We start from the raw sequence: 24,728 nt of genomic DNA, 5'->3' as shown, positions 1-24,728 counted from the left end.
ATCATTTCATCTTTTTACTATTTCATCAGAACCCCAAGTGCCTACAGAGAAATTTAGCCCCGCCTCTAGGGCAGTTTCCTACTGGTACAAACACCAGTAAAGAAGATCATCATTGGTCTCACATCATTCACTCGGAAACCCCAAGGGAAACTGGGGAGAAATCCGGCACCTCTGGCAAGAACACCGCCTTATTGTACCTCTGCCGATCCAGCTGGGACAGGCCAGGCTTAGAGCAGTGGGAGTGGCATATATTATTTTTTTTTTAGGAATAGTGACCCCCACCATGGCACATACCCCTAGTTCTGGCTCTGAAACTGCCCATTTCTGAGACAAGATGGCAACTGAGAGAAAAGAGGAGAAACAGCTCAGCGGTGTTACTTTCTGTCAATTAAAAATAAAATGGATAAAGTTTATTCGACTAAATCTGCCCCAAAGTCATATTTACGTTAATAACAGAAAAGGACATTTACACAAAGGGTCGTTAAACTGTTAATATTGATGCACCTCCCATTACACCCTACTAACTCCCCCAGGGACTCATAGGGGCGGAATTTCACTGCGGAAAGCTCTAACGTCACTAGTGCTGGGCGGTATGACCAAAAATTTATATCACGGTATTTTTCAAAATTATATCGGTATCACGGTATTTGACGGTATTTTTTTTTCCCCATGCATGATTAGGTGACCACCCCAAACACCCGCCACCCGCACCCCCCCCACCACCCCAAACACCCCCCCATCCGCACGCAGCCCCCCCACCCCCCCATCCGCACGCACGTCCCCACCCCACCCCAAACACCCCCCATCCGCACGCACCCCCCCCACCCCAAACACCCCCCATCCGCACACACCCCCCCACCCCACCCCAAACACCCCCCCATCCGCACACACCCCCCAACCCCACCCCAAACACCCCCCCCATCCGCACACTCCCCCCCAACCCACCCCAAACACCCCCCCCATCCGCACACTCCCCCCCAACCCACCCCAAACACCCCCCATCCGCACACACCCCCCCACCCCAAACACCCCCCATCCGCACACCCCCCCACCCCACCCCAAACAGCCCCCCATCCCCTTCACATAAATATAACCCCCCACCCCACCCCATCACAACCCCCCCATCCCCTTCACATAAATAACACCCCCCCATCCCCTTCACATAAATAACACCCCCCCATCCCCTTCACATAAAATATAATTACTTGCCAGGCACCCCCACCCCCGACAGCTCACATTGGTATCCGACTCTGAATGCGATGGCGCTTTTGTAGAGTGTGCGCGCTGACGTCACGTGCGCACCCGGAAGTATTCAGCACACCGGTATGGGGGTATGTAGAAAATGCATATCGGTTTCAAAAAAAACACCGGTGATCGGTTTTTACCGGTATACCGCCCAGCACTAAACGTCACCCTTCGATAAACATACCCCATAACTCAGGGGTGCCCAGACTTTTTCCCCCCCGCGGTCAACTTTTGGCCCCTCCCCACGAACGTACGCATACCCAATGTAACCGCCGCTTTTCCCAGCTTCAACGCAGTCCACCAGAAACCACGGGGGATCAACTGGTGGACCGCGATCAATGTTTTGCCCACCCCTGCCGTCAGGGGCGGGCCAAGCCAACCCGGCGCCCTAGGCAACCCAGTCGGCCAACTCCGCCCACCTCCCCGCTCCCCCCCGAACGGCACATGCGCGCCAAAGCACAGGGGGCACGGCGATTAGATCGGTCATTGCCTCCGCCGCTAATGACAAGCGGCGGAGGCAATGACAAAGTAGCACTAGGGGTAGGCAGGAGACGCCCCCAGTCATTGCACCCTAGGCAGCTGCCTCTTCTGCCTACCCCTAGTTCCGGCCCTGCCTGCCGTAACTGCTCGTATTTGCTTGTAGGCAATATCCATATATGTTTGTACCTTAGAATATGATTCGCTGGGCAGTTATGTCTGCCAGTAGGGAACATTGGCATGGGAGAATCATGGGAGAAATACACAGTGGCCTCTCTTCCCGTATATGAATGTTCTGGGGGAGGAGAAGCTACTACTGGGGGAACCCCATTCTGTGCAAGTGAGAGGTTCCATCCCCATATAAACTACATGGCGCTGTTGCCCACTGGACTTGGCAGGTTAAGGTTCCGTACATTCTGTCCCCGTATATGGGTTCTCTGGTGCTTGATGAGGTACTTCTCGGAACACAGAACCTTGCCGCATTCCGCGCAGGGGAAATGTCTCAGCGCCGTGTGAGTTGCGTGGTGGAGTCGGAGGCTCCTCTTACTGAAAAAGCTTTTCCCGCATTCCGTACACGTAAAGGGATTATATTCGGCGTGAATCAGAACGTGTTCTTCCAGCCGGTACTTCCGGATGAACTGCTCCCCGCAGTCCGTACACGTGAAAAGTCTCTCCCCGTTGTGGAGCCTTCGGTGTGAACTCAAATTGCTGCTGGTAGAGAAGCTTTTCCCGCACTGAGTACAAGTGAATGGTTTCTCCCCCGTATGAACCGTGTGATGGCGGGTCAGGTCGATCTTTAGCCGAAAGCTCTTCCCGCATTCTGAGCAAGAGAAGGGTTTCTCCCCTTTGTGAATTTTGAAGTGGTTGTGCAGGTTGCTGATCTGGGAGAAGCGTTTCCCGCACTCGGTGCACATGAATGGTTTCACCCCGGTGTGACTGTGCTGGTGGATGACCAGATGATACTTCCTAGGGAATTTTTTCCCACATTCTGTACATGCAAATGGTTTCTCCCCTGTGTGAGTTCTCAGGTGTTTTTTAAGAGCTTGTTTTTGCCTGAAACTTTTCTCACATTCCGTGCATGTGAATGGTTTCTCCCCGCTATGAACATCCTGATGGTTATTAAGGCAGCTTTTTGTCCAGAATCTTATCCCACATTCTGGGCATTCGTAGTTTTGTGCCACTGAGGGAAGTTCCATCTGGGAGTTGGGAATGTTCATTGCACTAAAGCTTTTTCTCAGATTTGTCTTGTCTGATGGTTTCTTGTTTTTATCCAAAAAAATCTGAAATTGTTGACTTCCGGGGCTTCTCACCCTCTTCTTTATTTCATGTAAATATGTAAAAAGGGAAAACGAAAGTAATTCAGCATTTAATTCAAGTTCAAAATTTTTATTTCCTTATTCTAGAAAAACAACACTCCTGCCCTGCTTTATGGCTGAGATTCTAGCTATCTGTATAACAGAGCATTCTGTCACAGTGGCACAGATCCTATCTGATCCCCCCCCATTGTAAGCAGCAGTCCTGCCCTGCTTTATGGCTGAGATTCTAGCTATCTGTATAACAGAGCATTCTGTCACAGATCCTATCTGATCCCCCCATTGTAAGCAGCAGTCCTGCCCTGCTTTATGGCTGAGATTCTAGCTATCTGTATAACAGAGCATTCTGTCACAGTGGCACAGATCCTATCTGATCCCCCCATTGTCAGCAGCAGTCCTGCCCTGCTTTATGGCTGAGATTCTAGCTATCTGTATAACAGAGCATTCTGTCACAGATCCTATCTGATCCCCCCTATTGTAAGCAGCAGTCCTGCCCTGCTTTATGGCTGAGATTCTAGCTATCTGTATAACGGAGCATTCTGTCACAGTGGCACAGATCCTATCTGATCCCCCCATTGTCAGCAGCAGTCCTGCCCTGCTTTATGGCTGAGATTCTAGCTATCTGTATAACAGAGCATTCTGTCACAGTGGCACAGATCCTATCTGATCCCCCATTGTAAGCAGCAGTCCTGCCCTGCTTTATGGCTGAGATTCTAGCTATCTGTATAACAGAGCATTCTGTCACAGTGGCACAGATCCTATCCCCCCATTGTAAGCAGCAGTCCTGCCCTGCTTTATGGCTGAGATTCTAGCTATCTGTATAACAGAGCATTCTGTCACAGTGGCACAGATCCTATCTGATCCCCCCATTGTAAGCAGCAGTCCTGCCCTGCTTTATGGCTGAGATTCTAGCTATCTGTATAACAGAGCATTCTGTCACAGTGGCACAGATCCTATCCCCCCATTGTAAGCAGCAGTCCTGCCCTGCTTTATGGCTGAGATTCTAGCTATCTGTATAACAGAGCATTCTGTCACAGTGGCACAGATCCTATCTGATCCCCCCATTGTAAGCAGCAGTCCTGCCCTGCTTTATGGCTGAGATTCTAGCTATCTGTATAACAGAGCATTCTGTCACAGTGGCACAGATCCTATCTGATCCCCCCATTGTAAGCAGCAGTCCTGCCCTGCTTTATGGCTGAGATTCTAGCTATCTGTATAACAGAGCATTCTGTCACAGTGGCACAGATCCTATCCCCCCATTGTAAGCAGCAGTCCTGCCCTGCTTTATGGCTGAGATTCTAGCTATCTGTATAACAGAGCATTCTGTCACAGTGGCACAGATCCTATCTGATCCCCCCATTGTAAGCAGCAGTCCTGCCCTGCTTTATGGCTGAGATTTCTAGCTATCTGTATAACAGAGCATTCTGTCACAGTAGCACAGATCCTATCTGATCCCCCCCATTGTAAGCAGCAGTCCTGCCCTGCTTTATGGCTGAGATTCTAGCTATCTGTATAACAGAGCATTCTGTCACAGTGGCACAGATCCTATCTGATCCCCCATTGTAAGCCAGCAGTCCTGCCCTGCTTTATGGCTGAGATTCTAGCTATCTGTATAACAGAGCATTCTGTCACAGTGGCACAGATCCTATCTGATCCCCCCATTGTAAGCAGCAGTCCTGCCCTGCTTTATCGCTGAGATTCTGCCACTGGCTCCCCCCCAACCCACACACACACTCACTGACCCCCCCCAACCCACACACACACTCACTGACCCCCCCCAACCCACACACACACTCACTGGCTCCCCCCCAACCTACACACTCACTGGCTCCCCCAACCCATAACACACTCACTGGCTCCCCCCCACCACAATCACACTCACTGGCTCCCCCCCAACCCACACACTCACTCACTGGCTCCCCCCCAACCCACACACCACTCACTGGCTCCCCCCCCAACCACACTCACTGGCTCCCCCCAACCCACACACTCACTCACTGGCTCCCCCCCAACCCACACTCACACCCCACTCACTGGCTCCCCCCCAACCCACACTCACACACACACTCACTGGCTCCCCCCCAACCCACACTCACACACACACTCAACTGGCTCCCCCAACCCACACTCACACACACACTCATATGGCTCCCCCCTCAACCCACACTCACTGGCTCCCCCCCCAACCCACACCATCACACTCCACTGGCTCCCCCCAACCCACACACACACTCACTGGCTCCCCCCCCAACCCACACACACACTCACTGGCTCCCCCCCAACCCACACTACCATCACACTCACTGGCTCCCCCCCAACCAACCACCTCACTGGCTCCCCCCCAACCACACACCACTCACTGGCTCCCCCCCCCAACCACACACCACTCACTGGCTCCCCCCCAACCCCACCACACACAGTCACTGGCTCCCCCCAACCACACACACACTCACTCCCCCAACCCACTCACGCTCACCTGGCTCCCCCAACCCACACTCACGCTCACTGGCTCCCCCCCAACCCACACACACACTCACTGGCTCCCCCCCAACCCACACTCACACACACACTCACTAGCTCCCCCCAACCCACACTCCACTGGCTCCCCAACCCACACTCACGCTCACTGGCTCCCCCAACCCACACACCCACTCACTGGTGGCCCCCCCCAACCCACACTCACACTCACTGGCTCCCCCCCAACCCACACTCACAACTGGCTCCCCCCCAATCACACACTCACTCACTGGCTCCCCCCAAGCCACACTCACGCCTCACTGGTCCCCCCAACCACACTCACACACACACTCACTGGCTGCCCCCAACCCACACTCACACAACACTCACTGGCTGCCCCCCAACCCACAACACTCACTTCACTGGCTCCCCCCCCACAACACTCACGCTCACTGGCTGCCCCCCAACCACACTCACACACACACTCACTGGCTGCCCCCACCACACTCACGCTCACTGGCTCCCCCCCAACCCAACAACACACTCACTGGCACCCCCAACCCACCACACACTCACTGGCTCCCCAACCCACTCAACTGGGCTCCCCCCCAACCCACACACACACTCACTGGCTCCCCCAACACCTGCCAGTGTCATCACTGGCTCCCCCAACCCACAACACCACTCACTGGCTCCGCTCCCGCCCCCACCACCACACAACTCACTGGCTCCCCCCCAACCACCACACACTCACCTGGCTCCCCCAACCACACATCCACTCACTGGCTCCCCACCACACACTCATGGCTCCCCCCACCACACACACACTCACTGCTCCCCCCCAACCCACACAACACACTCACTGGCTCCCCCCAACCCACACACACACTCATGGCTCCCCCCCAACACACTCATGGCTCCACCCCAACCCACACACACACTCACTGGCTCCCCCCCAACCCACAACAAAACTACTGGCTCCCCCCAACCCACACTACACTCACTGGCTCCCCCCAACCACACTCACTCCTGCCCCCCCACCACACACACACTCACTGACCCCCCCAACCGCCACACACACACTCACTGACCCCCCCCAACCACACACACACACTCACTGGCTCCCCCCAACCTACACACTCACTGGCTCCCAACCACATTACACCACTCACTGGCTCCCACCCATGTCGACCACACTCACACTACAGCTGTCCCCCAACCGACACACTCACTCACCTGGGTCCGCCCCCAACGCCACACACTACACCTCACTGGCTCCCCCCAACCCACATCACTTGGCTCCCCCCAACCCAACACCTAACTCCACTCGGCTCCCCAACCCAACACTCACACACACACTCACCTGGCTCCCCCCCAACCCACACTCACACACACCAGATCTCACCTGGCTCCCCCCCAACGCCCACTCACACCACACTCACTGGCTCCCCCAACCCACACTCACACACACACTCATTGGTCCCCGCCAACCACACTCACTGGCTCCCCCCCAACCCACACACACCTCACTGGCTCCCACCCGACCCACACACACAGTATGGCTCCCCCCCCAACCCAGCACACACACTCACCTGGCTCCGCCGCCAACCCACACTCAACGCGCACTGGCTCCCCCCCAACGCACACACACACTCACGGCCTCCCCCCCAACCCACACCTTCACTCCTGGCTCCCCCCAACCAAACTCACACACACACACTCACTGGCTCCCCCAACCCACACACAACAGTCACTGGCTCCCCCCCACCCACAACAACCTCACTGGCCTCCCCCCAACCACACTCACTGGCTCCCCCCAACCCAACACGTACGCTACCTGGCTCCCCCCCAACCAACACACACTCACTGGCTTTTCCCCCAACCCACACTCACACACACACTCACTAGCTCCCCCAACCACACTCACGGCTCACATGCTCCTCCACCCACAACTCACGCTCACTGGCTCCCCCAACCCACACACACACTCACTGGCTCCCCCCAACGCCACACTCAACTCACTGGCTCCCCAACCCACACATTCACTCATTCTGGCTGCCCCAAACCCACAGCACTCACTCACTGGCTCCCCCCCAAGCCACACTACACGTCACTGGCTCCCCCCAACCCACCTCACACACACACTCACTGGCTGCCCCCCAACCACACTCACACCACACTCACTGGCTGCCCCCCACCCACACACTCACTCACTGGCTCCCCCCCAAGCCACAGCTCACTGGGCTCCCCCCAGACCACACTTCACACACGACACTCACGTGGCTGCCCCAACCCACACTCACGCTACTGCTTCCCCCAACCCACACACACACCTCATGCTACCCCCACCCCACACACACACTCACTGGCTCCCCCACCCACTCACACCTGGCTCCCCCCCAACCCACCACACAACTCACTGGCTCTCCCCCCAACCACACCACACTCACCTGGCTCCCCCCCAATCCACACACACACTCACTGGCTCCCCCAACCCACACACACTCATGGCCTCCCCCCAACCACACACAACGCACTGCACTGGCTCACCCCCCCCCCCACACCCATCACTGGCTCCCCCCCACCCACACACGCTCACTCACTCGGCTCCCCCAACCCACCTCACTGGTCCCGCCCCACCCACACTTACTCACACTCACTGGTCCCCCAACGCCACCACACCTCACGTGGCTCCCCAACCCCACACAATACACTCAACATGGCTTCCCCCCGCCAACGCCACACACACACTCACTGGCTCGCCCCCAACCCACAGTCACACACTCACTGGCTCCCCCCCAACCCACAACACACACTCACTGGCTTCCCCCACGCAACCCGCATCACACTACTGGCCCCGCCCATACGCCACACACTCACTCACTGGCTCCCCCCCCACCCACACACGACAGTCCACTGGCTCCCCCCGCAATCCACACTCACGACTCACTGGCTCCCGCGCACAACCACCACACACTCACTGCTCACCGCGCGCCCACCGCACACTCACACTCACTGGTCCCCCCAACCACACTCAGCACTCACGTGGCTCCCCCAACCACACACGACACTCCCAAAACTGGGCCCTTTCCCCACCCAACCACTCACACTCCTGGCTCCCCCCCAACCCACCACACACACACACTCACTGGCCTCCCCCCCAACCCAACACTCACTCACTGGCGTCCCCAACCACACACACCTCAACTGGCTCCCCCCAACCCACACTCACATCGCACTGGCTCTCCCCCCAACCCACACTCACACTTCACTGGGCTCCCCCCAACCCACACTACACACCACCACTCACTGGCTCCCCCCCAACCACAACTCACTACTGGCTCCCCCCCAACCACACACCATCACTGGCTCCCCCCACCACAACACACTCACTGGCTCCGCCCAAACCCACACACAGCACTCACTGGTCCCCGCAACCCACACACACACTCACTGGCTCCCCCAACCCACACACTCACTCCTGGCTCCCCCAACCCCACCACACACTCACTGGCTCCCCAACCACACGCTCACATCAGCTGGCTCCCCCGCCTACAGTCACACTCACTCTCCCCCCAACCCACACACTTCACTCACTGCTCCACCCCAACCACACACTCACTGCACTGGCTCCCCCCCCAAAACACACACACACTTTGCACGGCTCCACCCCCAACCCACACACTCACTTCACTGTGTCCCCACCACACACACACTCACTGGCTCCCCCCGAACCCAACACCACTCACTGCTCCCCGCCCAACACACACTCACTCACTGGGCTCCCCCCCAACCCACACTCCATCACGGCTCCCCCCTAACCCACATCACTGGCTCCCCCAACCCACACCACACTCACTGGGTCCCCCAACCCACACAACACCCTTACTGGTCTCCCCAACCCACACCTCACTGGCTCCCCCAACCCACACACACACTCACTGGCTCCGCGCCCTCAACGCACACACTCACTCACTGGCTCCCCCCAACCCACACACACACTCCATGGTCCGCCCAACCCACAACTCATGGCTCCCCAACCCACACACACACTCACTGGCTCCCCCCCAACCCACACACTCACCACTGGGCTCCCCCCCAACCCACACACACACTCACTGGATCCCCACACCACACACTCAACCTCACTGGCTCCCCCAACCCACACCACTCATCACTTGCTCCCGCCCCCAAACCCAAGTCACACTTCACTGGCTGCCCCCAACTCACAGTCACACAATCACTGGCTTCCCCCCCTCAACCACCACACACTCATGCCCGCAACCCACACACACACTCACTGGCTCCCCCCAACCCACACACGACTCAACTGGCTCCGCCCACCACACACACACTCACTGGTTTTCCCCCCAACCCACACACTCACTCACTGGCTCCCCCAACCCACACATCACTCACTGGCTCCCCCAACCCACACTCACTCACTGGCTCCCCCCAACCCACCCACTGGCTCCCCCAACCAACAATCATCACACTCACTGGGTCCCCCCAACCCAACACACCCCTACTGGCTCTCCCAACGCCACAACACTCACTGGCTCCCCCCAACCCACACACCACTCACTGGCTCCCGCCCCCAAGAACCCACACACCTCACTCATTGGCTCCCCCCCAAACCACACACACCACTCACTGGCTCACCGCCCAACCACACACACAACTGCACTGGGCTCCCCCAACCCACACCACTCAACTTGGCTCCCACCACACACACCACTCACTGGCTCCCAAAACCAAATATATGCTCCCAATCCCACCACACACAACCTTACTGGCTCCCCCAACCACAACACACTCACTGGCTCCCCCAAACGAACACTCACTACACATAAGGCTCCCCCAACGCAACACATCATCACATGGCTCCCCCCCAACCCACACACTATAAAATGGCATAAAATCACTCACTGGCTCCCCCAAACCACACATCACACTCACTGGCTCCCCAACAAAACTCACTCACTGGCTCCCCCAACCCACACACACACTCACTTGGCTCCCCCCCAACAACCACTCCACTCCACTGGCTCCCCCGCAAACCACACCTCACTCACTGGCTCCCCCCACCCACACTCACTCACTGGCTCCCCCAACCCACCTCACTGGCCCCCCAAACCCACAACACTCACTGGGTCCCCCAACCAACACTCACTGGCTCCTCCCCCAAACCCACACACCATGGCTCCCCCCCAACCACACACACACTCACGGCTCCTCCCCAACCCACACACTCACTGGCTCCCCCCCAACCCACACCACACTCACTGGCTACGCCCCCCAACCAACACTCACTCAACCTGGCTCCCCCCAACGCACACACACACTCACTGGCTCCCCCAACCCAAACACACACTCACTGGCTCCCCCCACCCACACACTCACTGGCTTTCCCCCAACCCACACACACACTCACTGGCTCCCGCCCCCACGCACACACTGGTCACATTGTCAGCGGTGGCTCCTCTCCCAAACCACACAACACAGCTCAGCTGGCTCCCCCCAACCCACACACTCATCACGTGGCTCCCAACACACATGCACGATCACTGGCTCCCGCAACGTGGACACGAGTCACAGAACTGCGCACTGGGAGCGCCCCCCGTAAATACTCACCAGTCACAGCGATTAGACTACACACTGGCTCCCGCCGCCTCCACTGCCACACACACTCACTTTGGCTCCCCCCAACCCACACACACACTCACTGGCTCCCCCCCAACCCACACACAGACCACTGGCTCCCCCCCAACCCACACACACACTCACTGGCTCCCCCCCAACCCACACACACACTCACTGGCTCCCCCCAAACCCACACACACACTCACTGGCTCCCCCCAACCCACACACTCCTCCTGGGCTCCCCCCAACCCACACACTCACTCACTGGCCTCCCCCAACCCACACACACACTCACTGGCTCCCCCCAACCCACACTCACTCACTGGCTCCCCCCAACACACACACACTCACTGGCTCCCCCCCAACCCACACACACACTCACTGGCTCCCCCCAACCCACACACACACTCACTGGCTCCCCCCAACCACACTCACTGGCTCCCCCCCAACCCACAACACCTCACTGGTTTCCCCCACAACCACACACTCACTCACTGGCTCCCCCCAACCCACACACACACTCACTGGCTCCCCCCCAACCCACACACACACTCACTGGCTCCCCCCAACCCACACACACACTCACTGGCTCCCCCCCAACCCACACACACACTCACTGGCTCCCCCCAACCCACACTCACAGCTCACTGGCTCCCCCCTCCCACACACACACTCACTGGGCTCCCCCCAACCACACACACACTCACTGGCTCCCCCCCAACCCACACACACACTCACTGGCTCCCCCCCAACCACACACACACTCACTGGCTCCCCCCAACCCACACACTCACTTCATGGCTCCCCCCAACCCACACACTCACTCACTGGCTCCCCCCAACCCACACACACACTGGCTCCCCCCACCACCACTCACTCACTGGCTCCCCCCTCAACCCACACACACACTCACTGGCTCCCCCCCAACCCACACACACACTCACTGGCTCCCCCCACCCACACTCACTGGCTCCCCCCAACCCACACACTCACTGGTTTCCCCCCACCCACACACTCACTCACTGGCTCCCCCAACCCACACACACACTCACTGGCTCCCCCCACCCACACATTGACCATCACTGGCTCCCCCCCAACCCACACACACCTCACTGGCTCCCCCCAACCCACACACACACTCACTGGCTCCGCCCCAACACCACACTCAGACACTCACTGGCTCCCCCCCAAACCCACACACAACACTCACTGGCTCCCCCCCAACCCACACACACACTCACTGGCTCCCCCCCAACCCACACTCACACTCACTGGCTCCCCCCCAACCCACACACACACTCACTGGCTCCCCCCAACCACACACACACTCACTGGCTCCCCCCAACCCACACACACACTCACTGGCTCCCCCCAACCCACACTCACTGGCTCCCCCCACCCACACACACACTCACTGGCTCCCCCCAACCCACACACACACACTCACTGGCTCCCCGCTCCAACCCACACACTCACTCACTGGCTCCCCCCAACCCACACACACACTCACACTCACTGGCTCCCCAACCCACAACCACACTCTCTGGCTCCCCCAACCCACACACAGACTCACGTGGCCCCCCAACCAACACACACTCACTGGCTCACCCCCAACCCACCCATAACTCACTGGCTCCCCCCCCCAACTTCCACCTCACTGGCTCCCCCAACCCCACACACTCACTGGCTCCCCACCCACCCACACACACACCATGGGCTTCCCCCCCACCCACACACTGCACTCACTGGTCCCCGCCAACGCCACACACACACTCCCTGCTCCCCCAACCCAACAACTCACTCACTGGCTCGCCCACCACACACTCACTCACTGGCTCCCCCCAACTCCACACACTCACTTCACTGGCTCACCCCCCAACCCAGCACACACACTCCTGGGCTCCCCCCCAACCCAACACTCATCACTGGCTCCCACCCAACCCCCCCACACAGGTCACTGGCTCCCCAACCCACACACACATCACTGCTCCCGCCCCAACCCACACTCACGCTCACTTGGCTCCCGCCCAACCAACAATCTCACTGGCTCCCCCCAACCAACTCACCCACAACTCACTGCTGCCCCCAACCCAGACTCCGCACACTGGGCTCCGCCCAACCCAAGGACTCACACTCACTGGCTGCCCCTGCAAACCACACCACGGCTCATGGCTCCCCCCAACCCACACACACACTCACTGGCTCCCCATCCCAACCCACACACACACTCACTGGCTCCCCCCAACCCACAGCACACACCACTGGTCCCCAACCCACACACACACTCACTGGCTCCCCCACCCACACACACACCAACTCACGTGGCTCCCCCCAACCACACACACACTCACTGGCTCCCCCAACGGACACCCACACTATTGGCTCCCCCAACCCCACATCCACTCACATGCTCCCCCCAACCCACACACACACTCACTGGTCCCCCCCTAACCCACACACAAACTCACATGGCTCCCCCCAACCCACACACCACTCACTGGCTCCCCCCAACCCACACCTCATCCACTGGCTCCCCCAACCACACACAGCAGTCACTGGCTCCCCCAACCCAACACTCACTCACTGGCTCCCCCAACCCACACACACACTCACTGGCTCCCCCCAACCTCACACTCACTGCTCATTATGGTTCCCCCAACCACACACTCACTCACTGGTCCCCCCCACCCACACTCACACACACACTACTGGCTGCCCCCAACCACACTCATGCTCACTGGCTTCCCCAACCACACTCACACACACACTCACTGGCTGCCCCCAACCACACTCACGCTCACTGCTCCCCCCCAACCACACAACACACTCACTGGCTCCCCCAACCCACCAACACTCACTGGTCCGCCAACGCCACACAACACCTCCTGGCTCCCCCCATCACACTCACGCTCACTGGCTCCCCAACCGACATCACACACACACTCACTGGCCTGCTCCCCAACACACACCACACTCACTGCCTCCCCAACCCACACACACACTCACTGGCTCCCCCCCACACACACTCACTCACTGGCTCCCCCCAACCACACTCACACATCAACTTCCTGGCTGCCCCCACCACACTCACGGCTCACAGTGGGCTCCCCCCACCACATCACAAACACACACTCACTGGCTGCCCCCAAACCCACACTCAACGCTCACTGGGCTCCCCCAACCCACACACACACCAGCTGGCTCCCCCAAGCCAACAGTCGACACTCACTGGCTCCCCCCCCCCAACCCCACACACACCACTGGCTCCCCAACCCACACACACCTCACTGGCTCCCCCCAACCCACACAACACACTCACTGGTCCCCCAACCCACACACACAACTCACTGGCTCCCCCAACCCACACACACACTCACGGCTCCCGCCCAACCCAACACACCACTCACTGGCTCCCCCCCCAACCCACACACACACTCACTGGCTCCCCCAACCCACACACACACCTCACTGGCTCCCCACCCACACACTTGAGTCAATCACTGGCTCCCCCCCAACCCACACTCATGGCTCCCCACAACCCACACACACACTCACATGGCTCCCCCCAACCCACACTCACAACTCACTGGCTCCCCCCAACCCACACACTCACTCACTGGCTCCCCCCAACCCACACACAAGTCACTGGCTCCCCTGATCAACCAACACACTCACTGGCTCCCCCCCAACACCACACACTCACTCCCTGGCCTGCCCCCGCAACCCACACTCACGTCATGGGCTCCGCCCCCAACCACACACACACTCACTGGCTCCCCAACCCACACTCACTCATGGCTCCCCCAACCCAACTCCTGGCTCCCCAACCCACAGTCACACTCACTGGCTCCCCCCCAACCACACACTCACTCCACTACTGCTCCCCCCCAACCCACACACTCACTCACGTGGCTCCGGCCCAACGCCACACACACCTCAACTGCCTCCCCTCCCAACCCACACACTCACTCACACTCACTGGCCTCCCCCCAACCACACACTCACTCCACTCACTGGCTCCCCCGCCAACCCACACACTCATCTCACTGGCTCCCCCCCAACCCACACTCAAATCACTTGGCTCCCCCCAACCACACCACACACTCACTGGCTCCCCCCAACCCACACTCACGTCATGGCTCCCCCCAACCCACAACACTCACTCACTGCTCCCCCCCACCCCATCTCACTCACTGGCTCCCCCCAACCCACACCTCACTCACTGCTCCCCCCAACCCACATCACTCAGCTGGCTTCCCCCCAACCACACACACAGTCACTGGCTCCCCCCCAACCACAGTCACACTCACTGGCTCCCCAACCCACCCATGCCCTCACACTCCTGGCCCCCCACCCACACACTCTCTATATCCACATCACTGGCTCCCCCCCACACCACAAGCACACTCACTGGCTCCCCCCACACACAATCATCACATCACTGGCTCCCCCAACCCACACACTACTCACTGGCTCCCCCCCAACCACACAACTCGCGTCACACCACTGGCTCCCCCCAACCCACACACTCACCTCACTGGTCCCCCCAACCCACACTCACTCACTGGGCTCCGCCCCAACCCACACATGCACACTCACTGGCTCCCCCCCATACCACACACTCACTCACTGGCTCCCCCCAACCCACACCCACTCACTGGGCCCCCCCACCCACCACACTCACTGCTCCTCCCAACCCACCCCTCACTGGCTCCCCCCACCCCACTCACGGCTCCCCCAACCCACACACACTCACTGGCTCCCCCAACCCACACACTACACATCACTGGCTCCTCCCAACCCACACACTCACTCAGTGGCTCCGCCCCCCACCCACACACGCTCACATCACTGGCTCCCCCCCAACCACACACACACTCACTGGCTTCCCCCAACCACCACCTCACTCAAGTTGGCTCCCCACCCCCAACGCCACACACTCACTCACTGGCTCCCCAACCCCCTCACTCACTGGCTCCCCCCCAACCCAGCACACTCACTGCACTGCTCCCCCCCAACCCACACACTCACTCATGGCTCTCCCCCCCACCCACAACTCACTCACTGCTCCCTCCCCAACCCACACTCACTCTGGCTCCCCCCAACCCACACACACAGTCACTGGCTCCCCCCCAACCCACACACTACTACTTCACATGGTCCGCCCAACCCTAACAGTCACACTCACTGGCTCCCCCCCAACCACACACTCACTCCACTCACTGGCTCCCCCCAACCCACACACTCACTCACTCACTGGCCCCCCCCATACCACACACACTCACTGGCTCCGCCCCCAACCAACACTCACTCACACTCACTGGCTTCCCCCCCAACCCACACACTCACTCCTGGCTCCCCCCTAACTCCACACACTCACTCACCTCACTGTGGCTCCCTCCAACCCACACACTACTCACTGTCCCCCAACCCACACTCACTCCTGGCTCTCCCACAACACTCCTCACTGGCTCCCCCGCCACCACACTCACTCACTGGCTGCCCCCAACCCACACACGTCACTCATGGCTCCCCCTCCAACACACTCACTCACTGGCTCCCCCCACCCACACACTCACTGGCTCCCCCCAACGCCACACTCACTCACTTGGCTCCCCCAACCCCACACACATCAGTCTCGGTCCCCCCCCAAACCCACAGTCACACTCACATGGCTCCCCCCAACCTCAGCACACTCCTGCACACTCACTGGCTCCCCCCCAAGCCCACACACTCCTCCTGGCCCCCCCAAACCACACACTCATCACTGGCCTCCCCCCACCACACACAAGTCACTGGCTCCCCCCCAACCCACAGTCACACTCAACTGGCTCCCCCAACCCACACTCAATCACACTCACGGCTCCCCCCAACCCACACACACAACTCACTTGGCTCGCCCGTCAAAGCCAAACCCACACACTCACTCACACTCACTGGGTCCCACCCCCCCAACCCACAACACTCACTTCACTGGCTCCCCCAACCCACCACTCACTCACACTCACTGGCTCCCCCAACCCACAACACCTCATGGCCTCCCCCCACCCACACACTCACAGTCACTGCTCCCCCACCACAGTCACACTCACTGGCTCCCCCAACCGCACACACACCTCACTCTGGCTCCCCCCCAACCAACCCACACACTCACTGGCGCCCCCCAACCCACAGTCACCACACTCACTGGCTCCCCCCTCAACCCACACAGCTCCCTCACCTCACTGGCTCCCCCCCCAACCCACAGTCACAACTCACGGTCCCCACCCACACACTCACTCACACCTCCCTGGCTCCCCCCCAACCCACACACTCACTCACTGCCTCCCCCCTCAATCCCAACACACTCACTCACTGGCTCCCCCCAACCCACACACACACTCACTGGCTCCCCCCAACCCAGAAAAACGACACACACTCACTGGCTCCCCCCAAACCCACCACACATACTCACTGGCCCCCCAACGCACACAACTCAACTCACAACTCAACATGGCTTCCCCCAACCCACACACTCACTCACTTGGCTCCCCCCCAAACCCACACAACTCCTCACTGCTCCCCCAACCCACACACACACTCATGGCTCCCCCCAACCAACACACACACTCACTGGCTCCCCAACCCCAACACTGCACTCACTGGCTTCCCCCCAACCCACACACACACTCACTGGCTGCCCCCCCCCACACTCACCAACTCCACTTGGCTCCCCAACCCAACACACACTCACTGGCTCCCCCAACCCACACTTCACACTCACTGGCTCCCCCCCAACCCACACACTCACTCACTGCTCCCCCAACCCACAACACACTCACTGGCTCCCCCAGCCCCACACACACATCACTTGGCTCCCCCCGCCAACCCAACACCTCAACTCACACTCACTGGCTTCCCGCCAACCACACCCTCAACTCACTGCTCCCCCCAACCCACAACACTCAACTCACTGGCTGCCCCCCCCCCATCAACTCACTGGCTCCCCCCCGCAACCCCCACACACTCACTCACAACTCACTGGCTCCCCCGCAACCCACACACTCAACTCACTGGCTTCCCCCCCAACCCACACACACAACTCACTGGCTCCCCCAACCACACAACACTCACTGTCCCCCAACCGCTCACTCACTGGCTCCCCGCCCCACCCACACACACCTCACTGGCTTCCCCAACCCACACTCACACTCACTGGCTCCCCCCCAACCCACACACACACTCACTGGCTCCCCCCAAACCCACACACACACTCACTTGGCTCCCCCATACACACACATTCCTCACTGGCTCCCCCCGACACCACACACACACTCACTGGCTCCCCCCGCAACCCACACAGCAACTCACATGGCTCCCCCCACCCACACACACACTCACTGGCTCCCCCAACCCACACACTGCACTCACTGGCTCCCCCCACCACACACTCACTCACTGGCTCCCCCCCAACCACACACTCACTCACATGGTCCCCCCAACCACACCCACTCACTGGCTCCCCCCCACCCCACAGTCACACTCACTGGCTCCCCCGCCACCACCACCACTCACTCACATGCTCCCCCCAACCACACACCACTCCACTGGCTCCCCCCAACCCACACTCACAACTCACTGGCTCCCCCCAACCCACACACGACACTCACTGGCTTCCCGCCAACCCACACTCAACTCACGGCTCCCCCCCAACCCACCACTCACTCACTGGCTCCCCCCAAACCCACACACACACTCACTGCTCCCCCAAGCCCACACACACACTCACTGCTCCCCCCAACCCACACACTCACTCACACGTCACTGGCTCCCCCCCAAACGCACACACTCACTCCCTGGCTCCCCCCAACCCACACACTCACTCACTGGCTCCCCCCCAACCACACTCACATCTCAACATGCTTCCCCCCCAACCCACAAACTCACTCACACTGCACTGGCTCCCCCCAACCCTACACACTCACTCACGTGGCTCCCCCCAACGACACACTCACTCACTGGCTCGCCCCCCAACCACACACACACTCACTGGCTCCCCCCGCAACCCACACACTCAGCTCACTGGCTCCCCCCAACCCAACCCACACACTCACTGGCTCCCCCCCAACCCACACTCACACTCATGGCTCCCCCCAACCCACACACACACACACTCATGGGCTCCCCCCCAACCCACCACACACTCACTGCTGCCCCCCCACCCACACGTGCACCTCACTGGCTCCCCCCAACCCACACACACGACTCACTGGCTCCCCCCCAACCCACACACAAACTCACTGGCTCCCCACCCAGGACCACTCATCACTGGCGTTCCCCCAACGCCAAACTCACTCACTGGGCTCCGCCCCACCCACAACTCACTACTGGCTCCCCCCAAACCCACACAAACTCACTCACTGGCTCCCCCCAACCCACACACTCACTCACTGGCTCCCCCAACCCACACACACACTCAACTGGCCCCCCACCCACCCACACTCACTGGCTCCCCCCAACCCACACACACTCACTGGCTCCCAACCCACACACTCACTCACTTCCGTGGCTCCCCAAACCCAACACACATCACTGCTCCCGCCCCACCACACACTAACTCACTTGGCTGCCCACCCCCAACCCACACACACACTCACTGGTCCCCCCACCCACACACCACATCACTGGCTCCCCCCCAACGCACACAACTCACGTCCTGCTTCCGCCCCAACCCACAGACACACTCACTGGCCCCCAACCCGCACAACTCACTCACTGGCTCCCCCAACCCAACACACTCACTCACTGGCTCCCCCCCCAACCCACACACTCACTCACTGGCTCCCCCCAACCCACAGCACTCACTCCACCTGGCTCCCCAACATCACTCACTCACTGGCTCCCCCAACCCACAACACACTCACTGGCTCCTCCCCCAACCCAACACCACTCACGGCCCCTCCCGCCACCACACACACCTCAACTGGCTCCCCCCAACCCACACACTCACTGGTCCCCCCAACCCACACACTATCACTGGCTCCCGCCAAGCCCACACACACATCTCACTGGCCCCCCTTCCGCACCCAACCCACACACTGACACTCACGGCTCCCCAACCACACACCACTCCATGGCTCGCCCCCAACCCACACACACACTCACTGGCTCCCCCCTAACGCCACACAACACATCACTGGCTCCCCCCAACCCACATCACTCACTCACTGGCTCCCCCCAACCACACAACACTACTCACTGGCTCCCGCCAACCACACACTCATCACTGGCTCCCCCCCACCACACAACACTCACTGGCAATCCCCCGCCAACCCACGCGTCAACTCACTGGCTCCCCCCCAACCCACACACTCACTCACATGCTGCCCCCCAACCCACACTTGCACACTCACTGGGTCCCCCAACCCACACACACACTCACTGCTCCCCAAAACCCACACACTTCACTTCACTGGCTCCCCCCAACCCACACAACACTCACTGGCTCGCCCCCACCCACACACACTCACATGGCTCCCCCCACCCACACACACACTCACTGGTCCCACCCAACCAACACTCACTCACTGGCTGCCCCAAATCCCACATCTGCACACTCAACTGGCGTCCCCAACCCGACACACAACACTCACATGGCTCCCCGCCGCGCCAACCCACCACAACTCACTGGCTCCCCCCACCCATCACACAAATCCACTGGCTCCGCCCCAACCCACACCTCACTCATGGCTCCCACCCCCAACCCACACACGTCACTCACTGGCTCCCCCCAACCCACACACACACTCACTTGGCTCCCCCCAACCGCAACACACAATCAACTGGCTCCCCCCAACCCAGACACGACACTCACAGTGGCTCCCGCCCAACGCACACACACACTCACTGGCCCCCCAATCTCCACACACACACTCACTGCTGCCCCCCCAACCCATCAACACTCACCTCACTGGCTCCCGCCTCGCACGCCACACACTCACTCACAGGGAGCTGGGTGGCTCCGCCCAACCACCACACCTCACTGGCTTCCCCCCCAACACACACACACTCACGTGGCTCCCCCAAACCCACACACTCACTCACTTGGCTCCCCAACCATACTACTCAACTGGCTCCCCCAACCCACACACACACTCACTGGCTCCCCCCAACCACAACACACATCTCACTGGCTCCCCCACACCAACTCACTCACTGGGCTCCCCCAACCACACACATACTCACTGGCTCCGCCCCAACCCACAAACACTCACTGGCTCCCCCAACCCACACACACACTCACTGGCTCGCCCCCACCACCACACAGTCACTGGCTCCCCCAACACAACACCTCACTGCGCCCCCAACCCCACACGCTCACTGGCTCCCCCCAACCCACCACACACACTCACGTGCAGCTCCCCCCCAACCCACAAACTCCACTGGCTCCCCCCCAACCACAACACACTCACTGGCTCCCCCACCCACACACACACTCACTGGGCTCCCCCCCACCACACACTACTCACTGGCTCCCCCCAAACCCCATCACACTACTCACTGGCTCCCCCAACCACACCTCACTCACTGGGCTCCCCCCAACCCACACACACACTCACTGGCTCCCCCCAACCCACAACACAACTCAACTGGCTCCCCCCCAACCCACAACTCCTCACTGGCTCCCCACCACACCCACACTCACTGGCTCCCCAACCACACCTCACTCACAGCTCCCCCCAACACCACTCATCATGGCTCCCCCCAACCCACACACTCACTCACTGGCTCCCCGCAACCACACACACACTCACTGGCTCCCCAAACCACACACACACTCACTGCTCTCCCCCCAACCCACACACTCACTCACTGCTCCCCCACCACACACGCTCACTCACTGGCCTCCCCCCAACCCACACTCACTGGCCACCCAATACACACATACTCACTGGCTCCCCCACCCACACACACACTCATGCTCCCCAACCCACACACAACACTTCACTGGCTCCCCCCCAACCCACAACACTCACTCACTGGGCTCCCCCCAACCACCCGTCACTCCTGGCTCCCCCACCCACAAAAGCACACTCACTGGCTCCCCCCCAACCCACACACCACTTCACTGGCTCCCCCCAACCACACACACACTCACTGGCTCCCCCCAACCCACACACTCACTCACTGGCTCCCCCCCAACCCACACCACACTCACTGGTGCTCCCCCAAACCCACACTCACACTCCACATGGCTCCCCCAACCGCACACACACACTCACATGGCTCCCGCCCCAACCCACACACACACTACGTGGCTCACACACCCCCCAACCCACACACACACTCACGGTCTCCCCAACCCAGCACCACACCACTTGGCTCCCCCCCAACCCACACACTCACTACTGGCTTCCCCCCCAACCCACACACTCATCACTGGCTCCCCAACCACACACACACTCACTGGCTCCCCTGCCAACCCACACTCACTACACTGGCTCCCCCCAACCCCACACTCACTCACCTGGCTCCCCAACCACACTCACTCACTGGCTCCCCAACCCACCACATGACACTCACTTGGCTCCCCCCCAACCCACACTCATACTCAACTGGCTCCCCCCAACCCACACACACACTCACTGTTCCCCCCCAACCACAACAGTTACACTCACTGGCCTCCCCCCCAACCCACACACAACATCACTGGCTCCCCCGCCGAACCGCACACATCACACTCAACAATGGTCCCCCCCACCCATCACACACACTCACTGCTCCCCCCAACCCACACACACACTCACTGGCTGCCACCGGCAACCCACACACTCATCACTGGCTCCTCCCACCCACACACACACTCCTGACTCCCCCAACCCACACTCACACTCACTGGCCCCCCAGCCAACCCACACTCAACTCACCTGGTCCCCCAACCACACTCACACTCACTGGCTCCCCCCAACCCACAACTCACTCACTGGCTCCCCCCCCACCAACACTCACACTCATCACTGGGCTCCGCCCCAACCCACACACTCACTCACTGGTCTCCCCCACCACACACTCACTCACTGGCTCCACCCCCAACCCAACACAACTCACTGGCTCCCCACCCACTCACTCACTGGCTCCCCCAACCTCACACACACACTCAGCTGGCTCCCACCCAACCCCACACACTCATGGCTCCCCAACCACACACACACTCACTGGCTCCCCCACCAACCCACACAGCACACTCACTGGCTAAACCCACACAACACACTCACGTGGCTTCCCCCCCAACCACACACACACTCCTGGCTCCCCCAACCCACACACACACTCACTGGCTCCCCCGCCCACACACTCACTCACGTGGGCTCCCCCCACACACACACACTCCCTGACTCCCCCAACCCCAAACACACTCACTGGTCCCCCAACCGCACACTCACCCTGGTCCCCCCCACACCACACACTCACCGAAAGTAGGTCTTATCTTTAATTTTTTTTTACATTGTTAGTTTGTGGTATATATGTCCCTCCACCCTCCCCTTCCACTCCACCGTTCTCACCTCCTCTGCCCCTGGCTCCCCCCAAACCACACACATACTCCACCTGGCTCCCCCCCCACACCCTCACTGGTCCCCCCAACCACCTCACACTCACATGCTCCCCGTCCAAACCCACACTCACCACTCCACTGGCTCCCCCCCAACCACACTCACAACCCACTGGCTCCCCACTCGCGGCGGCCCGGGCTCCCCCAACCCACACTCCTACACTCACTGGCTCCCCCCCAACCCCACATTCACATCATTCACTGGCTCGCCCCAAACCACACTCACACTCACTCCAGGTTACACAGACTGTTAGAAGTTTTCCCCTGATCCCTGGAAACTCATTCCGCGTTCGGCCAACATCAGGGACTCAACCAGGGGGCTATAAAGGGCCACCACTCACTCGCGGCGCACGCGACTCGACAATGAAACAGATAACCCTCCCACCGCACTGACTGACCTCAACATCCAATAACATTAAATAAAATAATTATAAGCCAGTGCCGCTGTACTGGCGGGGCGCCCCGGGATACGGGGGGGCGGGGGCCAGGATACGGGGGGAGGCGGGCCCCCGGGGATAGGGGGGCGGGGCCCCGGGATAGGGGGGCGGGGGCCAGGATAGCGCGCGATACCCCGCGGAGGCGCGCGCCCCGGGGATACGGGGGCGGGGGCCGGGGATACGGGGATACGCGGAGCGCCCCGCAGGAGAGTTACCCCTGACTCCCCCCCCCGCACTGGATGCGCTTCCCGCCGCTCCCTGAGGGAAATCTCTGCCTCTCACTTCTCCTCAGCAACACAGGCCGGAAGCGGCGGCCCCGCCCACTGGGGGAGGAGTGAGAGGAGGGGCGGGGGCAGATGTGACGGGGGTGCCGGGTACAGTCAGTGAGGGGGGAGGAGCTGTCAGTCTCTCACAGGCGGCTCAGGGGGAGGCAAAAGAAAAGGCTCAGAGCTGCCTGAGTGTTGATTCCTCCGAGTCTCGCCCACACGCCACCTCTACTACCCCCTGCCCCCTACTCTAATACCTGCCCCCCTCACTCTCACCCACTCTACTACGCTGCCCTATTCA

The 24,728-nt window shown here is 60.3% G+C and overlaps 1 protein-coding gene across 1 annotated transcript; it reads right to left on the bottom strand.

Moving 5' to 3' along the window:
• On the bottom strand, window positions 1-24,447 carry LOC734083 (novel zinc finger protein). Its single transcript, NM_001045758.1, is given in 3 exon segments — window positions 1-578; window positions 1,414-3,040; window positions 24,394-24,447. A coding segment is annotated over 1 exon segment (852 nt). The 5' UTR covers window positions 2,940-3,040; window positions 24,394-24,447; the 3' UTR covers window positions 1-578; window positions 1,414-2,087.
• Between the last annotated feature and the right edge of the window lie 281 nt (window positions 24,448-24,728).

The sequence above is a fragment of the Xenopus tropicalis genome, chromosome 6, assembly GCF_000004195.4.
Source record: "Xenopus tropicalis strain Nigerian chromosome 6, UCB_Xtro_10.0, whole genome shotgun sequence".
In the NCBI taxonomy this organism is placed as follows: Eukaryota; Metazoa; Chordata; class Amphibia; order Anura; family Pipidae; genus Xenopus; species Xenopus tropicalis.
Note: the sequence above shows the minus strand (reverse complement) of the source record. Positions and strands in the feature narration are given on the sequence as shown.